General features: G+C 53.2%; 2 protein-coding genes across 4 annotated transcripts in view; one reads left to right on the top strand and one right to left on the bottom strand.

The window, feature by feature from the left end:
• The window catches only part of GATAD2B (GATA zinc finger domain containing 2B), a 74,340-nt gene extending 59,699 nt beyond the window's left edge, over positions 1-14,641 (top strand). For 2 of the 3 annotated variants that reach the window (XM_074318829.1, XM_074318830.1), the window contains 9 exons: positions 2,786-2,915; positions 4,139-4,270; positions 4,580-4,711; positions 5,171-5,341; positions 5,862-6,177; positions 7,197-7,399; positions 8,110-8,220; positions 8,374-8,491; positions 9,122-14,641. In XM_074318829.1, coding sequence (XP_074174930.1) covers positions 2,786-2,915; positions 4,139-4,270; positions 4,580-4,711; positions 5,171-5,341; positions 5,862-6,177; positions 7,197-7,399; positions 8,110-8,220; positions 8,374-8,491; positions 9,122-9,255 — 1,447 coding nt within the window. In that variant the 3' untranslated portion in view covers positions 9,256-14,641. The remainder of the gene's footprint in view (positions 1-2,785; positions 2,916-4,138; positions 4,271-4,579; positions 4,712-5,170; positions 5,342-5,861; positions 6,178-7,196; positions 7,400-8,109; positions 8,221-8,373; positions 8,492-9,121) is intronic. The other variant, XM_074318831.1, reaches the window with a different exon arrangement.
• A 117-nt stretch (positions 14,642-14,758) lies between these two features.
• Positions 14,759-20,856, bottom strand: LOC109435373 (uncharacterized). The gene is made up of 8 exons (XM_074318637.1): positions 20,434-20,856; positions 19,837-19,962; positions 19,622-19,751; positions 18,815-18,901; positions 17,162-17,349; positions 16,961-17,068; positions 16,292-16,411; positions 14,759-16,202 (listed from the first exon to the last, which is right to left on the bottom strand). Exons 1-8 carry the CDS (start codon positions 20,854-20,856, stop codon positions 16,173-16,175), a joined length of 1,212 nt encoding a protein of 403 aa, XP_074174738.1. The 3' UTR covers positions 14,759-16,172.
• Between the last annotated feature and the right edge of the window lie 633 nt (positions 20,857-21,489).

The raw sequence follows: 21,489 nt of genomic DNA, 5'->3' as shown, positions 1-21,489 counted from the left end.
TGACTCGTTTGGCTTTGTTGGGGAGGAAGAGGAGGAAAAATGTTAGGTGGAGTCCTCATGTCCCAAATTGGAACTGAAAATGCATTTTCATAGAAAAATTGTTACACAGTTTGGTAAAAGCTCATTAGTGCTATTGGAAGTGTGCAATATCACAGATAAATTCTGTGTTAAAGAGTCAGACTACCCTGAAAACCCTACCATTGCTTTTATTTTAGAGGGCTAAACTTTTGAAAGTTGATCCTCTAGAAACTGGGAGTTGTTTTTAAGGGTCACCAGGAAAAGAGGCTTTATGTAAACCATCTAGATCCCCATTCTACTTGGAAAAATAGGTCTATTGGCCCATTGTAGGTCCTCTTCTTCCCTTTCACCAGCTACACGGACAGTTATTTATTTCCACTCAGCTCCAAGCTTTTTATAAGAGGCATAAGATTGATAGACCGCTCAGAAAGAACAGCAGTGGCTTAGTTGATATGGATAAAAGGAGGAAAGAATTTAAAAGCAGAAAAAAGGAAGAGCTTCTGACATGATAGCTATATCATAGCCCAACTATCATTTCCCCCCCTCATTTGGGCAAGTTATATCTGTGAAATAAGGTATGGATGAAACCAGTACTGCTTATATTTTGGAATGCTAGAGAGAAACGGCAGTTTTCTTTCTGTTTTTACTACTGGGTTAAGGATTAGGCATTTTACAGCTTCTGGGGATCTGCCAGTCTGAGTCACAAGTGATGTCAGCAGCAAGTGCGGCTTTTAATAATGTCTAACAGGTAGCGTTTCATACTTAGGAACACCAAATATTGTAAGTCAGATGTATGTTAAGGAAAGTAGCCAAATAATTTCTATCCTTGGAAAGTTTGATAAATGTGGCCAGAATCCCAGATCAAAGTTTTAAAAAATCGATGAATTAAATTTGACTTGGGCTTAGTTTTACCTGTGCTGTCTATTTAATGTGGGTCTGATTATATCTGGGAATGAAATATCATTTAGGGTTGTTCTCAGATGCAGCTTCCGGAATAAAGGCCACACCAGAATCTCCATCCAGGTTTGTCTCTGCCTGTCCTGTTGCTGGGCACTCTCTACGCAGTAGGTGGCACTCATTTGAGCAAAGACGGATTCCTTAGCTTACAAGTAATCTGTGACCAGAGTGGTAAACATTAGGGAATCAAGTAGAAGGAGTAGAAATCTACCAGAACTCAAAATTGTTCCCCCATGTCAGTGGTAGGGATGGTGGGGGGATGAAGGGGTACGGAAATGGTGAAGTCACCTAAGAAATGAAATCAAATGCTTTATTTAGGCCTGACCATTCCTCTGGGAGCTTGAGGTTAGAGAATAAATGGTTCTTTTCTCCCTCTAGTGGCTTCTTTTTCTGTAACCCCACCTTCTCAGCCTGCTGTGACCAGTTATAAAGAAATTCAGATGGATTTAATAGCTCCAGGACAGTCTTTCTTATTATTCTGTCCCCTTCTTCTATTTCCTCAGCTAAATTTGGTTGATTTTCGCCCCTCACTTTTACCCTATTGAGAAATTGAATGCCTGTCCCAACCACCCAGGGTGCCTTGTTTAAAAGGTGCATGTGCCAACAGCAGCTGGGCTAAGAGGCCCTCAGAAGTGGTAAAGAGGCTCTCAGGAGTCACGATCTGTGCCTGTGAAGAGTTTGAGCTACATGTTTAAATAAGACCTAAAACACAGTGCTTTAGACCCATGTAGTCCAAGCTACTGTGAAGCTCTCAAGGAAGTAGGGTCTGGGAAGAAGACAACTTTGAGTTAAGAAATTAGAGGAGACTGAGTGTTGAACCCCAACATGATACATAGATGATGTGTTACAGAATTGTCTGCTTGAAACCTATGTAACTTTACTAACAGGGGTCACCCCAATACACTTTAATTTAAAAAATAAAGAAAAAAATTAGAGGAGATGAAGAGGATATGGTCACTGATTTGGGAACCTACGTCAATTAGAATTTCTAGGATTCTTGTTACCCAGGCCTTAAGCAGTGAGTGCCATTTTTTATCCTCTTAGAGTTGTTTACTAAACAGGCTCTGGAAAGCCAATGTGGAGGCATAGATTTCAAACTCATTTCTAAACAGTTTCTTTCGAGGGAAGGTGCTAAGTAGAACTCTGGCAAGTAGATGCAGATTCCGTATATTTAGTCCTGGAGTTTCAGTCCTCCAGAAGGTGGGAGACACTCTGCGTGGCACTGTCCATCCCCTCAAGCCCATGGCAGCAGGACCTTCTTGTGCCTTAACCCTGAACAAGAGAGACTCCCAGTGGAGTTGTCATATAACCTCCTTTCTTGTCAGTCCTCAGGTAGCCGGGACCAGGCTACTGGTCTAATGAGCTGCCTCCTTAGCAACAGATCACCTGTACCGGGGTGGGCAGCTTAGGCTTTACTGCCTTTGCCCTCTTCCCGGGCCACTCTGGCCATTTTCTCCTGGAGCCCCTGCGTAACTAATGAGACAACCCAAAGCACAGTGAGCTGAAGGGAAAACACTTAGAATTTTGATGTTAGTGTGATAAGAGCACTCATCTCTTATTTCCATATCTGACACCAGTGTCTTTGTCGCCTCTGTGAGGAATTTAGATGGGAAACGTACTTTTACTGAGGTTTCAGCATCACATCTTGGTGTCTTCTTTATTCCAGGACTTGAGTTCTCTGCCTTCCCCTGGGTGAGTCGGGACAGACCTAAGCTCCCTTGGATTTCTTTGTCCAGTGTAGAAAAGTCGTTTCTTAAGCTTTTCTATGAACCTTCACAGTTGGTAATAACTTAATTTTTTCCTTGTCTAGTGAGCCAGATCGAGGAAGGCTAACTCCATCCCCCGACGTCATTGTTTTGTCTGATAACGAAGCTTCCAGTCCCCGTTCCAGCTCCCGAATGGAAGAAAGACTCAAAGCAGCCAACCTAGAGATGTTTAAGGTAAAGGAAGAAAGACAGATGGGGGCGGGGGGGTTCTTGGGCCTCCTCTTCTCTTTATTCTGTCGGAGTCCCAGTCTTTTCTTTATGGTTTACTTTTTGGATCTAGATAACTACCCATTGATGAAACTTTATCAGTAACTCTCAAGCTCAAGGGTGTGCTCTTCCAGAGGAACTGTTAGAATCCAGTGCAGAAGGTCGTTTGGAAAAGCGTATTCAATATAGTGTATCTTTGGAAAATGAAAACAAGACTTCATCATTCAAGTCACATGAAATAAACTCCTGGCTGGATGGATTCCTTCCCTGTTCTCCCAGGTTTCCGAATGTGGAGGGATGCCTAAATTTTTATCTGTACCTAGAGGAAACATGGCTGAAAAAGATTTAGAAACATTACTTTAAAGGAAGGAAATGTCTTTCTTTGGCCATTCTTATATTTTGCCAGGAATCTGGTTGATGAGCATTTGTGTGGTCTCGTTTCATTCTGTAAGCATTTTTTGAGTATAGCAAATCCTTCAATAGCATCGTTTTGTTCAGTGTCATTTCCTTACAGTGTTAATAAGGGGGGAAAAAAAACTTCCGTTTCCATCCGGGGCCAGTGTCTATGTGGAGTTGGCATGTCCACCCCATGTCTGTGTGGGTTTTCTCCAGGGATTCCAGTTTCCTCCCACACCCCAAAGATGCACGCGTTAGGCTAAGAGGCGTGTATACACCGTCCCCTCTGAGTGGGTGTGGGTCCCACTGTCCAGAGATAGACTCCGGCCACGTGCAGCCCTAAAGTGGAATAAGCCAGTTGAAAATAATGGTCTTATTTGTTTGTATTAATCTTTCGTAAATGTATATGTAGCTCACATTTCTTTCAGTATTCAATATTAGAAGTGTTTTGGTATTTATTTAGAAGTTTTGTGATGCTTTTGTGACCAGAAATATGTCTTAAGAACTTAACTCTTGTTTATATCAATTAACCTGTGGCAAAATTGGCTTCATTCTATGTCATTTCACTTAAAGTCACAGTTTCCGAGAACGATTGATGACTTTAAGTGAGGACTTACTGTGCCTCCTGAATACCAGGCCCTGTGCCAGACCCCAAGGACACAAAGATAACAGTGCCATCAACACTTGTGCTTCTTGTGGAATATGAAGGTTTCAGACCTAAAAGAAGGGGTCATCTTATGAGACGGGACTCCGGGCACCTGCTGCCCTAGCTGACCGTCTCCATGTTTCCTTAGGGGAAGGGCATTGAGGAGCGGCAGCAGCTCATCAAGCAGCTGAGGGACGAGCTGCGGCTGGAAGAGGCCCGCCTGGTGCTGCTCAAGAAGCTGAGACAGAGTCAGCTGCAGAAGGAGAACGTGGTACAGAAGGTGAGACGCCCAGTGGTAAGGGGCTGGGGGAGGAGAGGAAACTGCCTGGAGAAGGGGCTGCTGGGGACGCGCAGCTGGGTGGCTTAACTCTTCTGTTGTTTCAGGGTTCTTAAGTCTAGGAGTAGCGAGTTTCTAATCTTCAGCCTTAATTGTGGAAACTTTGATTCTTTTTTCTCATGTTTCCTCCTGGTCAATAAGAGCTCACACTGACAAAGAATTTGAAAAGTCTAGAAAGTCTAGAAGTACACCAGATTTCTACCTCTGACTATTAGCCTTTTCCACTGTCTCATTTCCTCTTCTCTCTCCCAGACTCCAGTTGTACAGAATGCAGCATCTATTGTTCAGCCATCTCCTGCCCATGTGGGACAACAGGGCCTATCCAAGCTTCCCTCCCGGCCTGGGGCCCAAGGGGTCGAACCTCAGAATTTGAGAACATTACAGGTATGGGACCCATAGTGAGATCTCAGCGTCAAAGGGCCCTGTTTATCCTCTCTCTGTGATGGGGCTTCTGTGAAGATTCTAGAAGAACCCAGCTATGACAGAGGGGTTATCACTACAGATAGTCCTGTTGGTCCTTTATGGCATGATGCAGTCTGCAAGAGAAGGATGAATAACCCTCATCTCGCCAGTGTGGTTTTTCTTATCTAGAGAGTGTTTCCAGCTTAGCCCTTTTCTTATAGGGTCAGATAGCTTAGACCAAAAACAGCCCGGGGATTCCAAGCCATTCATAGGGTTACAGCGACGGTAGAGTGATCTCGTAGATCATTAGACAAAATTACTAAGTCTGACTGTGTTTCTGTGTTTCTACTTAGCTATGTATTATAGGCAATGCTTTCTCTTTAGCATTTTGAGGGGCATTTACCACTTAGGACTAGTTCTTTTCCTCTTCTTCCCCTTCAGGGTCACAGTGTTATCCGTTCAGCGACCAATACCACCCTCCCACACATGCTGATGTCTCAACGTGTGATTGCACCAAACCCAGCCCAGCTACAGGGCCAGCGGGGCCCGCCTAAGCCTGGCCTCGTCCGCACCACAACACCCAATATGAATCCCGCCATCAATTACCAGCCGGTAAGAACAGCCCTGAGTGGAAACAAAGAAATCCTTTATTTGCTTTCCCTGTTGAAAGGACCGTAGATTTGACAGTTTCGGACAAAGAGATGCTCTAGGACAACAGGCTAACTTTGGTGGAGCTTGGACAGCTGTCCCCGAAGTCGAAGCATTGAGAATTCTAGGAAAGTAGCAGTGGGAAGAGAGGTTGCACAGCAGACAGCAGTGAGCTAAATCTGCCCAGAAGAAAGCGATCGAGGGTCCTAGGGAATAAGAAGTAACAGATGTGTGACAACAGGCAGCCCCGATCTTTATTTTTCCCTTAGCAGTTTCAGCTCAGAGCTGCTAGCATCCTCCTTTCCTACATGCTGGAGTTTGTTCCCTTACAGGGAAGACGTGAAGACGTTGCACACCTCCTGTTTCTGTCTGAGTTTGGGGACACTCAGCAGTGCAGACTAGGATCAAACAGTTTTCTGCTGCCAAAGCCAAGAATCAGTCCTTCCCACACTCCCCCACTGACCCCACACTCCCTCTGTTTCAGCAGTCAAGTTCTTCTGTCCCCTGTCAGCGCACGACGTCCTCTGCCATCTATATGAACCTTGCCTCCCACATCCAGCCAGGGACCGTGAACAGAGTGTCCTCACCACTTCCTAGCCCCGGCGCCATGACCGACGCAGCCAACTCGCAGGCTGCGGCCAAACTTGCTCTTCGCAAACAGCTGGAAAAGACGCTCCTGGAGATTCCACCCCCCAAACCTCCTGCCCCCTTGCTGCACTTCCTGCCCAGTGCAGCCAATAGCGAGTTCATCTACATGGTGGGCTTGGAAGAGGTCGTGCAGAGCGTCATCGACAGCCAAGGTAGGCCGTGTCTCCTGGTCCATCTTCGTAGCTTAGCAAGAGCTTGGCAGGCCTGATTGCTTGATGGCAGAGCATCGCAGGGCACAGGTCCTAGTAAACACCTCTCCTTAGGTGGCCACACTGCCCCTCACTTCTTACCCAGAGGCTGCCTGGGAGCAGCATATCAGCAGAGCTGTGTATCTTCTGTGTGTCTTCGGCTTAATATTTTTATTGTGAATTTTGTATATCTTGTATAGTTTTTGCAGGATATTGTTTAGTTTTTTAAAAATGGTACTTAGCATGATGCATGCAAAATTTGATGACTAGGACACTTATTTTTAATGTCAGTGTTTATGGGGCGTTGTGCTGCACTGTTGTATTCATTCCCTGCCGTTGGCGTGAACTTGTAGGTGAGAAAATAGACATTATATTATGACTACGTAAAAGCTTGTAAACCAGCACTGCACCAGACAACGAAGTATTAGCAGCATACAGTCTGAACTACCAGAAGTTACTGTGCCTGAATTTCCAAACGTACGGACTTAGGGGAACACCTGACAGTAAAGTGCCGAAAGGGCTCGGTATTGGCTAGAAACAGATCCCAACGTGAATAATTTAGACACTGATAACTCAGATTATTAACATGTGTGACAAGAATGAGTGTGGTCTGAGGTGGAGATGCCAGGAAGCTAAAGTATTGGCTGAGTCAGGCGGAGTCCTTGAACTCTGAATTGACACTTACTCTCTTCTCATTGTAACACAATAGGAAATCAGAAAACGTGGGTTCTTGTCCCAGCTTTGTCAGTTAGGAGCTGTGTTTCTTAGACTTAGTTTCCTCATTTGTAAATGGGGATGGTACTCTCCAAATTCACTAAAGTAATGTTGTCACAATCAAAGGAAATAAAAGGCTTTTATAAGCTATAGAGGGTTCTTTTTGTAATACAGCAGAATAAACTCCAGGAAAAACATTCATTTGGTGAAGAGAAACGAGAGAGGGAGGAAATGTGAAACCGCTGACTATTCTTTTTGTTGGCATCTAGGCAAAAGCTGTGCCTCCCTTCTGCGGGTCGAACCCTTTGTTTGTGCCCAGTGCCGCACAGACTTCACCCCTCACTGGAAGCAGGAGAAGAATGGGAAGATTCTCTGTGAGCAGTGCATGACCTCCAACCAGAAGAAGGCGCTGAAGGCCGAGCACACCAACCGGCTGAAGAACGCTTTTGTTAAAGCCCTACAGCAGGAGCAGGTCAGCAGTCGGACTTCTCCCCAGCTGCTTCCAGGGGGGCTTTGCCCAGAAGGTGGTTCCCTGTAGCTCAGAGGAGTGTGTGTGATCCCACAGTCCTGGGGAGCTCGGCTTCTAGAACCTGGAGGCTCGGTTCCGGTGTCTTCCTCCTTACCATTCTGTCCTTCCCGGTTCTGTGTGATTGTTTCTGATTGGGTAAAAGCACACTGAGTGCTACATAGTGGCCGAAGTTAGGGGAGAGCGACAGAGGGCTTGATACGCTTGGCTTTTCCCGAATAGCACTGAAGAAATCCTTCTACTCTCGGCCTCATTTCCTCCTCAAACAAACAGATTTGGATGGAGGGGTTTGTATTTGCATTAGAAATCTCTTTGAGAGAAGGAATTATCTGCAGTCCACCTATGACAGAAATGACAAAGAAAAGGGTAGAAGCCTCAGTAACTCCTTAGCCTGAATGACACAGGTAGCTCATCGACTCCCCAGGTCTCTCGCCCACGTCTGAGCGCTCCCTTCCCTGGAGAGAGGGACTCCTTAGCCAGCGAAGCATGTTGGCTGCTTGTGACAGAGCTCTTAAAGCACCTACCCCACCAAACCCTTTTGCCTTTCCCATATCCTTGCAACTAGCTGGCAACATTAGAGGCAAGACGACCTCTAGGTTTTCTGGTTAGGAAATTGGGTCCTGTCCTGCCCACCCTGACCTGATGACTCCCAACAGGAAATTGAGCAGCGACTACAGCAGCAGGCAGCCCTCTCCCCCACTACGGCGCCCGCTGTGTCCAGTGTCAGTAAACAGGAGACCATAATGAGACATCACACGCTTCGACAGGTGAGCATTTCTCTCGAAGGTTTGTCAGCCATTTATCCCAACTTGGTTTTTCTCCTGCGGGAAGTCACCCCACCCTTCTGCCTCCCGTGACCCTGCTGCCCCTAAACCTTCCTCACGGCAGAGTCGTGATACACTGTCTCCTCGTCACTGCAGGCTCCACAGCCCCAGAGCAGCCTCCAGCGCGGCATCCCCACCTCTGCCCGGTCCATGCTTTCCAACTTTGCACAGGCCCCCCAGCTGTCTGTGCCAGGGGGCCTCCTCGGCATGCCAGGTAAGAAGGGCGAGGCAGACGCGCTTCTGTAGTAGCCCCTCTAGGTGAATCGTCCTTTTCTTTTGTTTCATGCTTTCTTTAGGTCCTGCTCCTCTCACTCTTTTGTTATTGCCAAATGTTCGCTAAATTCCTGTTACACGCCAGGCACAGTGCACTAGGGTTTTGGTGGTGAAAATGACACAGTCGCTGCCGTTAGAAGTGTAATGTCTGATCTGCCCCCCCGGTGGGCATCGGTTGTTGATCGCTTCGGCCAGACCAGCAGTTCCCCTGTCCGTCCGTCCTCCGGGGCCGCTTCTCCACCGCCAGCAGCCCCGCAGCCAAAGCAGACACAGTGGTTGCATCTGTTCGTCGTGGTTATTTCTCTCGCCATGGTTTTCTCTGACTCTCCTGTACCCTCAGGACGCCATGTTCGTTATTCCTGATGGGATCATAGTTGATTCCGTGATTCCACATAGGAAGGCTGCTTTCCCTGAAGCTCGAGAGCAGCAGTAAAGCCTGACAAGTGTAGACAGGAGGAGGCCGCTCCTGGCGTCTCCTCCCACCTCCAGCCCTGCAGCCCCAGGCGAGTGCAGAAGCAGGCTGCGTTTCCTCTCTGAATACCTGCCCCCCACTTTTGTCTCCTGGGTCTAGGTGTCAACATTGCGTACTTGAACACTGGCATCGGAGGACACAAAGCCCCCAGCCTGGCAGACCGACAGCGGGAGTACCTGTTAGACATGATTCCTCCCCGGTCTATATCGCAGTCCATCAGTGGGCAGAAATAACGCCTGGTCCACTTGTGCTGCCCCAACCCGAATCCTGTACCCCACCCACCCCCATTGCCCCAACTTCCGTCGCATGCAGTGCCTGTACTGGTGCCTACCATACACGGAAAACAAAACAGAAAAACAGAAGACAAAAAATAGGAATCAACAAGAAAATACACGCCCCGCCCCGCCCCTCCCGCTGTTCCGTACCGCCTGCCGTCTGTCTGTCTGCACTCTTCACTTCGGTTTTCTCTCTCAGTGAGGTGGAGCTTCACCTCTGATAGATGAGGTCCTGGGGAGACATCTAAGCCCTCTGACGTGTGTTTCCAAAGTTTGTTTTTACGCTGTAATTATTATTCTCGTTTTTAATGATGTGTGTGTCCTCCCTTTGTTTTCAGTGGACGGTTAAACCTTTTTATTTTCCCTTTCCCCCAATATTTTTCTTCTTCGCTTTCTTTTTTTCGTAGACACAAATGACATGCAGTTAAATGATAGCGTTGTAGTAGGGTCCCCAGCTGCCACGTGGGGCGTGACTAGGAGTGTCAGGGCGGAAGTTCTTATGCACTTAACCTGGGGGCAGGGGTGGGGGGAGGTGGTGGGATCAGCCGAGGAGGAACAGCACAGTCGCTGTGGGGTCTCTGGAGGCAGCGTTTGGCATTGAAGTTGGGCTCTAAGAATGAAGGGAGAGAGCCTGGAGGGAGAAGCTTTAAGACTTACCCACCCTGGAATTGACCCGGAGAGAAGGGGGAGGAAGGGGCTCGTCTTCCGGTGATGAGCGGACATTGAGCCACTGCGACCGAGCAGGCCCTGGCCTTCTGGACGCCGGGGGAGGGAGACTGGTCCTGACCCCAGGGACAGACGGACGTCTATTCCAGGCCAACTAGCCCAAAAGAAGTCTTTCATCTTATTTTCTTGTAAACATTTCCCCCACCCCACTGCTTTGTTTTCATCCTAAGCTGCTCTGGTGACGCAGCCCCTTTGTACCACTGAGGGTGGTGCTCCTGGCCGGAGTGTGCTGGGCGTCCTCGCGTTGGATGGACGTGAGTGAGTGAGGGAGTTAGATAAAAAGGCAGGATCCAGAGGAAGCAGGGGCTGTTCTGTCCCGACAGCTGGCGCTCACATCTGTCCCTTCACCCTCTGGGAGCGAGGAGGGCCCACCCTGACTGGCTGCAGACTGCCTCTGCCAGGAAGGCGGCTGTCTTCCCCCACCCTGAATTCTAGTAATTTTGCTTTTTTGTTTGTTTTTAGTTTTTTCTTAAGCGCTACTAATGTAGAGAATGAATTGAATTGTGCAATGTTGCTGTTCTGGGGGTGGGGGACGTCAGCCTCCCGTTTGCCCACACTGCGGGAGGAGGGGGCCGGGGCTGTTTCTGAGGCAGGGGAGGCCCCGAAAGGCAGGGCTCTCCTCGCTGTGCTCACCTGCCTGTCCAGCTCTAGAAGCTGCCGAGGGCGAGGGCGGCGTAGTCTCGGCAGAGAGGCATGAAGAGGAGTTGAACGTTTGGCCCTTGAGAGCCACCTGGGGAAATTCCCTCTTTTATTTTTTAAAATGAAATAATTGTTTTAAAGAAGGCACTTTTAAAACGAACACACACAAACCGCACACCCTCCCCGTGAAGTTTGGGGAGGGAGGAGGAGCTGCAATCAGGCTCAGTTCTCCCCACTCCGGCCTCTGCTCCCCGGACCGGAGCCACTGGGGGTGATTTATACTGGCCCTACGGGCCTTCCTGGCTTTTCTCTTTCCTCCCTCCCCAATTCATTGAGCACTTAATAAAGGAGCAGAGATGCAGCCTGCGTCTGGCTCCCCCAGTGGCGAAATGATCTGGAAGCTGGACACCAGTGACAGGTAGTGATGGGTCGTTTGGAGTATTTTTCTGGGGAATGTGGTGCCCCTGACTGTAAGTGGTGGGACAGGGAGGGTGGGTTAATGGAACTGGGTGTGGGATTATTTTAAAATTATATATATATATATAAAGATATATTCTTACATCTTTTCTTTGCCCTCTGTGCTTTGAAAGCACTGGATAAATCGTTTGGTTTTGCTTTTCTCTCTTCCATGAAATTGGAAGCTTTTTTTAAAAAATATTTTCCCTATAAGTCATCTTGCCTTGTGGCATATCTGTCTAGCCTCTTCTCCCCTCCCCCATGATGAAGTGCCATTTCTGTTACGTCTCTCCTCCCCCAGCTCAGAGGTGCTCAGAGGTACGAGGTCCCCAAGTTTGTCAGTTGAGATTAAAAGTAAGGAACAGAGAATGTGCAATACCGTCTGGCTGGGGCCGTCCCTGCCTGGACCTGAATCCCTTCCCTGGGAGCCAGGCCCCCTTTGAATGGGGTTTGGAGGTAGAGGTGTGAGAGTCGGCTGGTGGGGAAGGAAGCCTGCAGCTGCGCACCTGCCAAGGTGCCAAGGCCACGGGCAGCCGTGCGGCCTTCCCTGTTCTAATCCCCTCAGGGTCGGTGACAGGCTGCTTGTTGATTAGTAGAGCTCCGTGACCTTTTGCTCAGTCGCTGAGGTTTAATTTCTTAGCCTCTTTCCCCGTTTTCGTATCCTTCCCAGGGATCAGTGATGGGGGTGAGGTTTCCCTAATCATGGTAAAGTATTCGCCTTCCCCCTCCCTCCTTCCCTCCCTCTCTCTTGTCCTTTTGTCTTCCCATTTCTCTCCTGTTTCATCACCGATTGCCTTGTGTCCCCAAGTCTATCAGTGCTGCCCATCCCCAGGCCTCGGGCCCCACAGACACTAAACCTTATGCTCTAAAGACAGGAGGAAAGAGCCTCTGTTCAGAGGTACCCTTCACCCCTAGAGCTCTGAAGCTCGGGGGGATAGAGCGAGGACCCCACTATTTGCCTGGCCTCCTCTATCCCCAGAGGCTCTGAAAGTAGCAGCTGTGGACGGTGGCTGACTCCCCAGAGGCCTGACGCGGGCAGAAGCGTGGGAAGGTTGGGTACAGCTGCGGGACACGGGTCCTCATTTGTCCGTTGTGTTTGTCGTTTGACCAGAGCATCTGGACTTCCTCCATCCATGGAATAAGTATTTTTTCTACATTTTTGGATGTATGTATGGTAGACAATTTTTTTTTAAGACACAGATAAATGTTTTCCTGCTTTGGTTACCTTTCCTTTCCCCTTTAAAAGGAATTAGCTGTAGAACTGCTTTGTAAAGATGCTTCTTGATATTTTACTTTTGTTCCTTTCCCCCAACCACCCCCTTTTCTCCCCGTTCCTCCAGAAGGCATAACCCTTCTCTCCACCCCACCCCCACCCGTCCTAGGCTCCCTCCCCTTCCAACAAGACCTTCATTAGCTTATGATACTTGCTGCCGAGATGTTATAACAAGGACTCATTCGTGTATATAAGCTATTTCTTGATCCATTTAAAAGGAATTGTACATTGTGTAGAAAAAAAAAAAAAAAACTGAAAAAGAGAAAAAAAAGCCCTAGCCATGGATATTGTGAAACTGTGTTATGTCATTTTGTAATGTGCCCGTTTGTGTATGATCCGTGCAAAAGGGTTTCTGGGGAAGGGGCGGGGGTAGGGAGGCAGGGCTGTGGAGGGTGGGTGGGGGAGTGGGCCGGGCCCAGCACTGAGACGGGCAGCTGCTCCAACCCCACCCTCCTTAGAGATGCCACCTCCCCCACCACCCACCCCTCATTTGTGCCTTGCCTCCCCACCCTGGAGAGTCCCTCCGGGTCACCAGCACTGCCTTGGCAGAGCCCACTCCCTCCCCTAACCTGCCCACCCTCTCTGCCCCCCAGCATTAGGTTGATACTGTGGGGAAGTGCTGGGGGGAGGTAGCCAAGGAATGGGGCAGCTCCCGGGGGCATTGAAACCAAGTATTATTATGAATTGTAATTGTATTTGCACTGTTTTTTTCCTCTGATTGCATCAGCATATATACAATATACCTATATAACAAAATTCAGTGTCAAGCTTTCTTATGCAAGGGATTTCCCCCACCCCGCCCCTCACCTCCCAGAAAAGAACCTAGTTCCCTGGGCCTTCGAGGGTGGATTGTCAGGGGATGATAGAAAGAAAGGACTTGAACAAGTCATTCTAAGACACCCTCACCAGCTGCACAGTGTGAGGCTTCGTACGCTGGGGTGAGGCTGGGCTCTTGTGAAAGCCAAGGTTCCGAGTCCAGACAGGAGAGGAGAAAGAACCACGACCTGGGGGGGGCGGGGGGGCCACAGTCTGGAGACTGAGCGTCTAGTCTCAGCCTCTCCTACTAACTGGCTATGGTAGGCTTAGTGGGCTGGGTCTGTTATCTGTGAAATGACGGTGGAAATCATCTGGCCACCGAGTTAATTCTGTCCTCCCTTCCCCAACCGACAGACCTGAACAGCTTGACATGAGAAAAGTGTCGGGAGGAAACCGGGGTGACTGCCGTGTTTCCCCAAAACTAAAACCCAGCTCTAATGCATCTTTTGGAGCAAAAAATTAATATAAGCCCCGGTCTTATATTAACTTTTGCTCCAAAAGATGCATTAGAGCTGATGGTCCAGCTAAGTTTTATTTCTGGGGAAACACGGGAGCGCTGAGGTGCTTGCAGTGTGACGTGCCCTTGGAGAGCCGCCAGGCAGGCCCCACCGTTCCGCTTGGGGGAAGGCAGCAGAGTGATAGCTAGGACGTGGGGCAGGCCTGGGACATCTTTGCCCTCACACCTCCAGGCGGGCATCTGAGGGCAGGGACCAGGCCGCAGCCCCCAGGCCCCCCTCACAAGCAGCCACCGGACCCTTAAGGGTGGTTGGCCAGTGAAGGCCCAGGTTGGTGGTTTAGTGACGTCCACCCTTTGTGAGCTACACGATGTGGGACTTCCCTGTCACCTTGGTGACACAGTAGGAGAGCTCAGATACAGTCACATCTTGTCTCCTTCCCTGTATCTCATCTGAACCCCCTAAGGCAGCTGTCACACACGGCCTGTCTCCTTGAGGGGCCCCATTTCCCCACAGCCTGAGCCGAGCACCCCCACTTACTAGGTTCTTGGCTGCCAACGCCTGGAGAGGAGGAGACGGTGAAGGGTGAGGCCCTGGGAGGGTGGAAGGACAGACGGGTGGGGGTGGGGAGCAGGGCGGGGTGGGGAATGGCCTTCTCGGTGGGGTGGGTGGGAGGGGACAGACCCTTTTGCACAACTCTCTTTTAAGTTTCCTTTTTTTTTTTTTTTTTTAATTTAACTCATTCTAATTTTCTGCATTGTGTTTGGGAATTAAAATGAAAAAACTAAGACCAATAGAAACTGGTTTTCAAAAAGGCAGATACACTCCCATCTGTTTCAGATGCTGCTGCGCGTGTCAGCAGCAAGCGATTCAAATAATAAGCTAATTTTTGGAGAAAGGATTAAAAGAAAAAAAAACTTTGTAATATTTATCACTTGCAAGCTATGTTTAATAAAGAAAGGAATGGTTTCTAAGCTTCCCTGTGGCTGTGCTTCAGTGGTGGTGTGGTGGGGGAATTGCAGGGGTGCTGTGGCTCGTGCTCCCTACCGTCAGTGGGGTCCCTTTGGTTTGTACCCTTTTTGTCAGTTGTGATGAAGACTTAAAGCCCTTACCTGCTTCTGTCTCGTCCCCTCCACCCTGACGTGGAGCCAGTGTCCCCACTCTGGTGACCTGCTGACAGAAGGTCTAAGGTAGCAGGAAGGAGGCCGGCTGGCACCGCCCTTCTCTTAGCAAACTGCAGGTGACAGCCTTGCCCGATGCGGCACCCCTGGGAGACCTGCAACTCCCCCCGTTTTCCTTTCAACCAGAACATTCACCAGACCCTACTTCCTTTTCCATTTTTGTTTTTTATTTCCAACAAAGGCCAGGCCCACAGAGGAGAGGATGTCCTTTTTTGCAGGCCTGGAGTTTGGGGCTGCCCTAACCTGTCGGCCCCCTGCCACCTCCTAAAGCTGCTGCTGCCCCACAGGCACAGCAGCTGTGCAGGGGCAGGGCCCAGCCCTGCTCCAGTCATTGGTACTAGCTTCGCCCCACAAGAGCGCAGGGGAGACAATGCTTGGGGCCCCCTAAGCCCTGGGTTTTCCTTCCTCCAAGATCCGTCTTTTTGGCACAATACTGGACAGCCCTGGAGGAAGAGGCTGGCTGAGGGAGCGCCTGGGGCTTTGGCTTTAGGGGTGGTAGAGCTGGGCGAGGAGGAGGCGGGGAGGTGGGGGTCTGGGTGCCATGGGCTGGCAGAGGGAGGGTTGGGGGGGAGGTGTTCCTTGGACACCTAGGATTGAGGGGAACAGATGGCTAGGGTGCTCCACAGCCCCTGTGCTCGCTCTACAAGGGATTCAGGCACCAGAACCCCAACTCAGACTAACACATTTCCTTTCAAAACAGCAGTCAAATGGGGGGGTGCCCCTGAGCAGGGCCATGCTGTGGGTCAGAAAAGGGCAGGCGGGTATTTGGTTGCTCAGAGAAGCAGCTTTGCAAGCTCAGAAGTTCAGGGCTCTTGTGTTGGGACAAGGGGACAAGGAACTAGGTGCCCACCTGCCCACAAGGAGTGCCCGTTCCTGGGCCAGACCTCAGCTTGGGCATGGGGAGAGACAAACGGATTTCACATGAGGGATTCTGGCTGAGGTGGAGGTGGTGACAGAGCCCCCTGCCCTGCCTCCCCCTTTGGGGGGAACCCTTAAAGCTACAGACCTTTGGGTCAGTTCACATTTGGATCAAGAGAACATACTGGATGGGGTTATGACATGGCTGGAGTGATGGGACGGGTAACTGCCCACTGAGTAGGCTCAGTTTGAAGTTATTTGGTGTGAGGAGGACACACCCCCCCCCCATTTGTTGTGGAGGGAAGAACACACCCTCTTCTCTCTCCCTGTGCTTAGGCCCGCCCCTTCCCCGGAGAGGCGCTAAAGGACCTTTGGTTCTTTCCTGACTCTGGGGTGGCAGGGACAGGTGAGGTAGGTACTTTGGTGGGGCCAGAGATAGTGGCACCTGGGAGGAAGCCAGCTTGGAGGGCCCTAGGCCGAGGGTGGCTGCTCCGCGGTCACCTGGGGAGGATGGCGGTGGTCAGGCCCGGGCCCCAGGGCCTCGGGCACACCACTTTCCCACCCGCTCCCCTCACGTGAATCCCCCTCACCTGGGTGATGAGTTCGATCTTCTCCCCCGGCTTCCCTCTGTTCACAGCCTGGCCTCGACAGCCCGCAACTCTGTCCGAGGCAGCCTGAAGCACTGCCGGGACCCCTGTCTGCAGAGGACGCTGCCCAGACAGGAAGAGTCAGCGCCACGACCTGCCTGGGGCCTCCAGCCCGCCATCCCGCTCCATTGTCCCAGGGATGGAGAGGCTGGGCCCACTTCACCTGTCCTCTTCCCGCCAGGCCTCCGGGTCCTGGTACCACAGCTCTGAGGAGAACTGCCCCCCCTCGGCCTCAGTCTCCTCATCTGTAAAGTGGACTCGTGATGGATAAGGGCGTTGGCTTGCACAGTTGTGCAGGCTGTCCTTCTAGCACTTTCTCCATTAGCCATCCTGGCCCTTACCTATGTCTCCAGCCCAGGAGGAGGCAGAGGAGGCAGACGATGATGGCAGCCAGGCCCACATGCACGCCCACCACTACCCCGGGCAGTGGGCTGCTCTCATCCCGGCTGCATGAGCACTCAGCTTGGGACTCTGTGGACACAGGCCCATCTGTCAGAGGAGCCATGTGGGGCAGAGCCTAGCCCCTCCTCCCTGAAGCCTGACAGCCACAGGTCTTAGGGGAGGGACCTCCTCCGACCCAGGCCTATGACCCTCTTACTGGACCCCACTCACCAGTGGTGACCAGGGGCACATCACGCAAAGAGACAAAGCATGCACTGCTGTCACCATCGCCATTGCCATTGAATGCTTGCAGCTTGATCTCGTAGAGGGCGGCTGGCTCTGTGGGGAGCGGGAGAGTGAAGGGAATGGGCCTTCCCGGGCCAGGAAGCTCAGTGCCTGGGCCCAGACCACAGAAGAGGGTTCAGGCCTCACCCAGATGTGTGTAGAGGAAGGAGCTGACATTGCTAGGCAGGAGCAGGGGCCCCTCAAAGTGGGCAGCCGGCAGTTGCGGTGGAAAAGTTTGAAGCCCTGGATGGGCCCCGGCTGGGGTGGCGGCTGCCAGGAGGCCTGCACGGAGGTAGCATTGAGCACCGTGGTGGAGAAGCCCAGCGCGGCGGGGGCTGTGGAGGAAACGGGATGAGCCGGTTGGCAGCCCGTCTGCCCGAAGCCAGGGGCTCTGCAGGGCCAGAGGGGCTGACTCGCCGCTGCCCGTGGTGGAGGCGTGGATGGACGCGCCTTCGCCGAGCAGGCCCGCAGCTGGATGGAGGAGGCTGTGTCCGGCTCCAGGCTGGAGAAGACATGCTCAAAGGTGCCTCTGCCCACAGCCTCTTGGCGCCTCGGGCCGGCTGGCTCTAGGAGCAGAGTGGCTTAGCGACTGAGCAGCCCTCTCCCTCGTCACGTCCACCCCCACCCCGCGCAGTAGGCATGAAGCCCTTCCTGGTGCCCAGCTGGAGAGCAGGCACGGGCTGCAGAAGTTGGAGCTGGGATGAGAAAGGGCCAAGGAACACAGGAAGCATCGGAGGACCAGAGGCCAGCGAGCGTCCCCACAGGCCTGGGGCCACAGAGTGAGGGGCTCGCCCAGGGACATAACAGCCCGGGGGGGGGGGCTGGGACCAGGGACTCCTGCCCAGCCACCCACACCCACCTCCCACAGGCCGGAGGGGCAGCGCATAGCCCATGACAGCCCTGTCGGAGGGGGGCGCTTCCCAGGACACTCCAATGGCAGAGCTGGAGAGAGCCATTGCCTGAAGGCCCCTGGGGGCAGGGGGTGGCTCCGGGTCCCGTCACAGCCAGGCGGGCACTGGCCTGGTTGGAGCCCGTAGAGTTCTCTGCCACACACTGGTAGATGGCCTCGTCCTCAGTGGAGACCCTCACCAGCATGAGCGTGCTAGGAAAGACCTGGCAGACCTGCACACCTCTCCCGCCACCGTGAGCAGCTTGCGATCCGGGCGGTTCTGTCTCCCGGGGCCGCCCCAGGGAGAGGCCAGCCCCAGGCGAGCGCTTTAGGAGTGGACGGTTTGCATCCTGGTCCCAGCTGCTGTCCCTGGGGAAGAGCCCACACTGACTCCAGCCCCTTTCTGCCAACCCTCTATTACTGGTGGTTCCTCTGCTCTCCTCCTGACCTGCCTGAAGTGCTCTGGCCATTCATTTCCCTGCCTCTGTGGGCAGCGGGATGGAGGACCATGCCGCCCAATAGCCCGGCATCCGGCCCGGAGCGCAGAGCGTTCTCATCCCGCCGGGCCCTCCTGCCCCAGGTGGTTGATGGGAACCGGAAGTGGGGGCCGGAGGGACACCACCCCCACCCCCACCCCCACCCCCGGGGCTCCCCAGCTCTCAGGGAGGAGCCCCGCATCCCCACTCTTTGCTTTCAGTTTCTAAGTCGGTTCCAGGTCAGAGACACGACAGCTCCCGCCCCTCCCCTTGCAATCTTCAATTTAAAAATTGTACATCCTTTGGTGAAATTTTGTCAGAAATGTTTTGAAAGTGTGTGCGGGGGCGCCCTGATGCTGCCCCAAGGCTCACTTGTCATGTCCACTCCGGCGCCCTCTCGTGGTCGGTCCCGGCTGCGGCGGCCGCGCGCCTCACCTGTCCCCTGCCAGGCACCAGCTCCCAGAGGCTCTGCTGCGACGCTCACTCTGGGCACGAAACTCTCCTGCTCCACTCGGCCTGCATCTGGGGTCGTCTTGGGTGTTTCAGCTCAGGTACGGAGCTATTTTTGTCCTCACCGCAATGAGAGTTGCACACGCACACTCACGTGTACACACACGTGCACGTACACACACAGAGACACGCACACTCACACACACACACACAGCCGCACCCAGGCATCCCCTCCCAGCCGAGACACAGGCTGACTCTGAGCCCCCCCTACTCGAAACCCATCAAGGGCTCTGGCTCAAGTCCCAACCCCTTTTCACGCTGGGCCTGGCCCCCACGGACGCGGTGGTGCCAATTCTGCCCCGTGTGCGCTCCAGCAGCATGGAGCTGCCTGCATGGGCCGTCCTCTCTCACCCTGTGCTCTGCACAAGGAAATGACAGGACTGCCACCCCCTCCACCTTCCCGGCCGTGGCCACCTCTCTCCACTCACCTTCACCACCCAGCATGGGTGAGCTTCCTCGCAAAGCCCCAGACCACCGTGGCCCACAGGCCAAGGCTGGGTTAGGGGCCCTGTCCCGGGTTCCCACAGCCCCTCCGTCTCTACTAGCATGGGAGCTCCGGGAAGCCAGGGGCCCGGCCTACTGGGTCGGCTTACTGCTGCCCTCCCCCACCCAGCACAGGGCCTCCAAATGTCTGCTTCACAAAGTCTCTGGCCACTGAACACCTCATCGGCCATACCCCCTCCCAGGGCGCCAGCTGCCCAGTGCCCGCTGGTTGCCCTGGTCCTTGCTTACCGCTTAAGGTCAGCCGGGCATCCTGGCTGTGGCGGGTGTTAGCCACGTTGTGGGCCATGCAGCGGTAGGTGCCCACGTCAGCCGGGCTCACGCTGGTGATGAGAAGGATGCCACCAGGCAGCAGTGTGACCTGAGAATGCAGAGGTCAGGGCTCCACGCCGTGCCCTGGCGCCCAGCCTGCCACCCCGCCACACTCCCGGCTGGTGCTCACACACCGGCGGTCGGCAGTGCTCAGGGCTGTGCCGTGCTCCCAGGAAATGGACGGCTCCGGCACCCCCCAGATCAGGCACTGGAAGCGGGCGACTCCACGGACTCCGGGTGTCGGTGGAAGCGGGACAGACCTAGGGCACAGGGACCAGCTGAGCCCCCAGAGCCCCCCCTGGGCTTTGCCCCAGCAGCTCTGTCCCAGAGCCCCGCCCCCCCTTGGTGCCCACGTCTGCCACTTCCTATGCAATCCTGCAATCTCGTGTCTGCGACTTTTGTGGGCCATAAGCACTTTGCCTTCCTCCATAAAAAAGCATTTAAAGTATCATTTTACAATTGCATTGGTAAAGGACAAATATAATCCAAGCTAGACTCCTTATTATATATACATCACTTTGTTTATTTTTTTTCCTGCTGGTTTTAAAGAAATTAGAAGTGAAACATTTCTGTGGGCCCCTGGAAGACCCCTGGGCCCTGGGCACTGTGCACGCGGTCGAATGGCTAAGTCGGCACTGCCCAGGCCCACAGCTTGATGCCCCGTGGGTGCCTTCTGTGGGTGCCCCTGTGCACTCTCATCCCCCAACCCCAGAAGCAGCCTGGTCACTTACTTGCCAGCTGGACCCGGGCCCGCCGCTCACCAGCAGCCCGCAGCAATTCTGGACCACACAGTGGTACTCCTGCGCAGGGGAAGGCAGCGGCGTTGGGGGGCCCCAGCGGCCAGGCGCAGGGAGCCATCCGGCATCAGGGTGGCGCTGCTGTCCTTGGCCAGGGCCAGCCCGCACGAAGGCCAGCTCAGAGCCTTTAGCACAGCCTGTGGGGACAGCCAGTGAGGCCTGGCCATGGCAGCCTCCTGCGGCCCACCGCCTCCCCCTCCAGCCTGGGTGAAGGGTGAGAAGGCAGCACTTCACTTTGGGGGACCTTGGGGCAGCAAGGGAGAAGCAGGCAGGGGAGCAAGGCTGGCAGTCTGAGGAGCACGCCCTGGCGGTCACTGTCCGGCGGGGCTGGTGGCACAGCCCCTGGCTGGCCACCATGATTGATGGTGTCTTTCAGCCAGGCCCTGGCCACGGGGCGGGGGCGGGGTGAGCACAATGTGGAGGTCAGGGGCCCAGGCGTGGGCATTGTCTCCCCGGGGACAATGGGGCTGCCCCCTCCCTCCTCGCCAGCCCTCCTGCCTGTGTGCCCGCAGGGTCAGCTTCCCAGGACTCCTGGCTCTCCCCCTACCCCTCCTCCTGCCAGGACCCCGGCCCCTGAGTAGGGAAGGAACCTTTTTACGTACACACACTCATTCCCAGACACACACACTTACACTACAAATCCTAACCTCACACACCACCCCACCTTCTAGACACAGACAGACAGGTTCCATCCCAGACACAGAGGACACAAACTCATGTCACATACTGATGTCCCTACAGGGCTCAGTCACAGATACACAAACACAGGGCAACAGGCCCAGAAATGCCTGGGCAGAGCCGTGAACCCAGAGGCATGGCCCTCAGGCCAGTCACACTGTATAACAGCCTGTGAGGCCGGGACCTGCCCCACAGGTAGGGGTGGATGGGTGGGCAGAGAGGGGCCTCAGACGGGCCAGAACCCACAAGCTCAGGGCTTCCCCAGCCGCAGTACCTCAGGGACTCTGGGGAAACAAATGTCTTGGTCCCTTC

The sequence above is a fragment of the Rhinolophus sinicus genome, linkage group LG14 (genome assembly GCF_036562045.2).
Source record: "Rhinolophus sinicus isolate RSC01 linkage group LG14, ASM3656204v1, whole genome shotgun sequence".
NCBI classification, from domain to species: domain Eukaryota; kingdom Metazoa; phylum Chordata; class Mammalia; order Chiroptera; family Rhinolophidae; genus Rhinolophus; species Rhinolophus sinicus.
The sequence above is the reverse complement of the archived record's forward strand: the minus strand, read 5'-3'. Positions and strand labels throughout refer to the sequence as shown.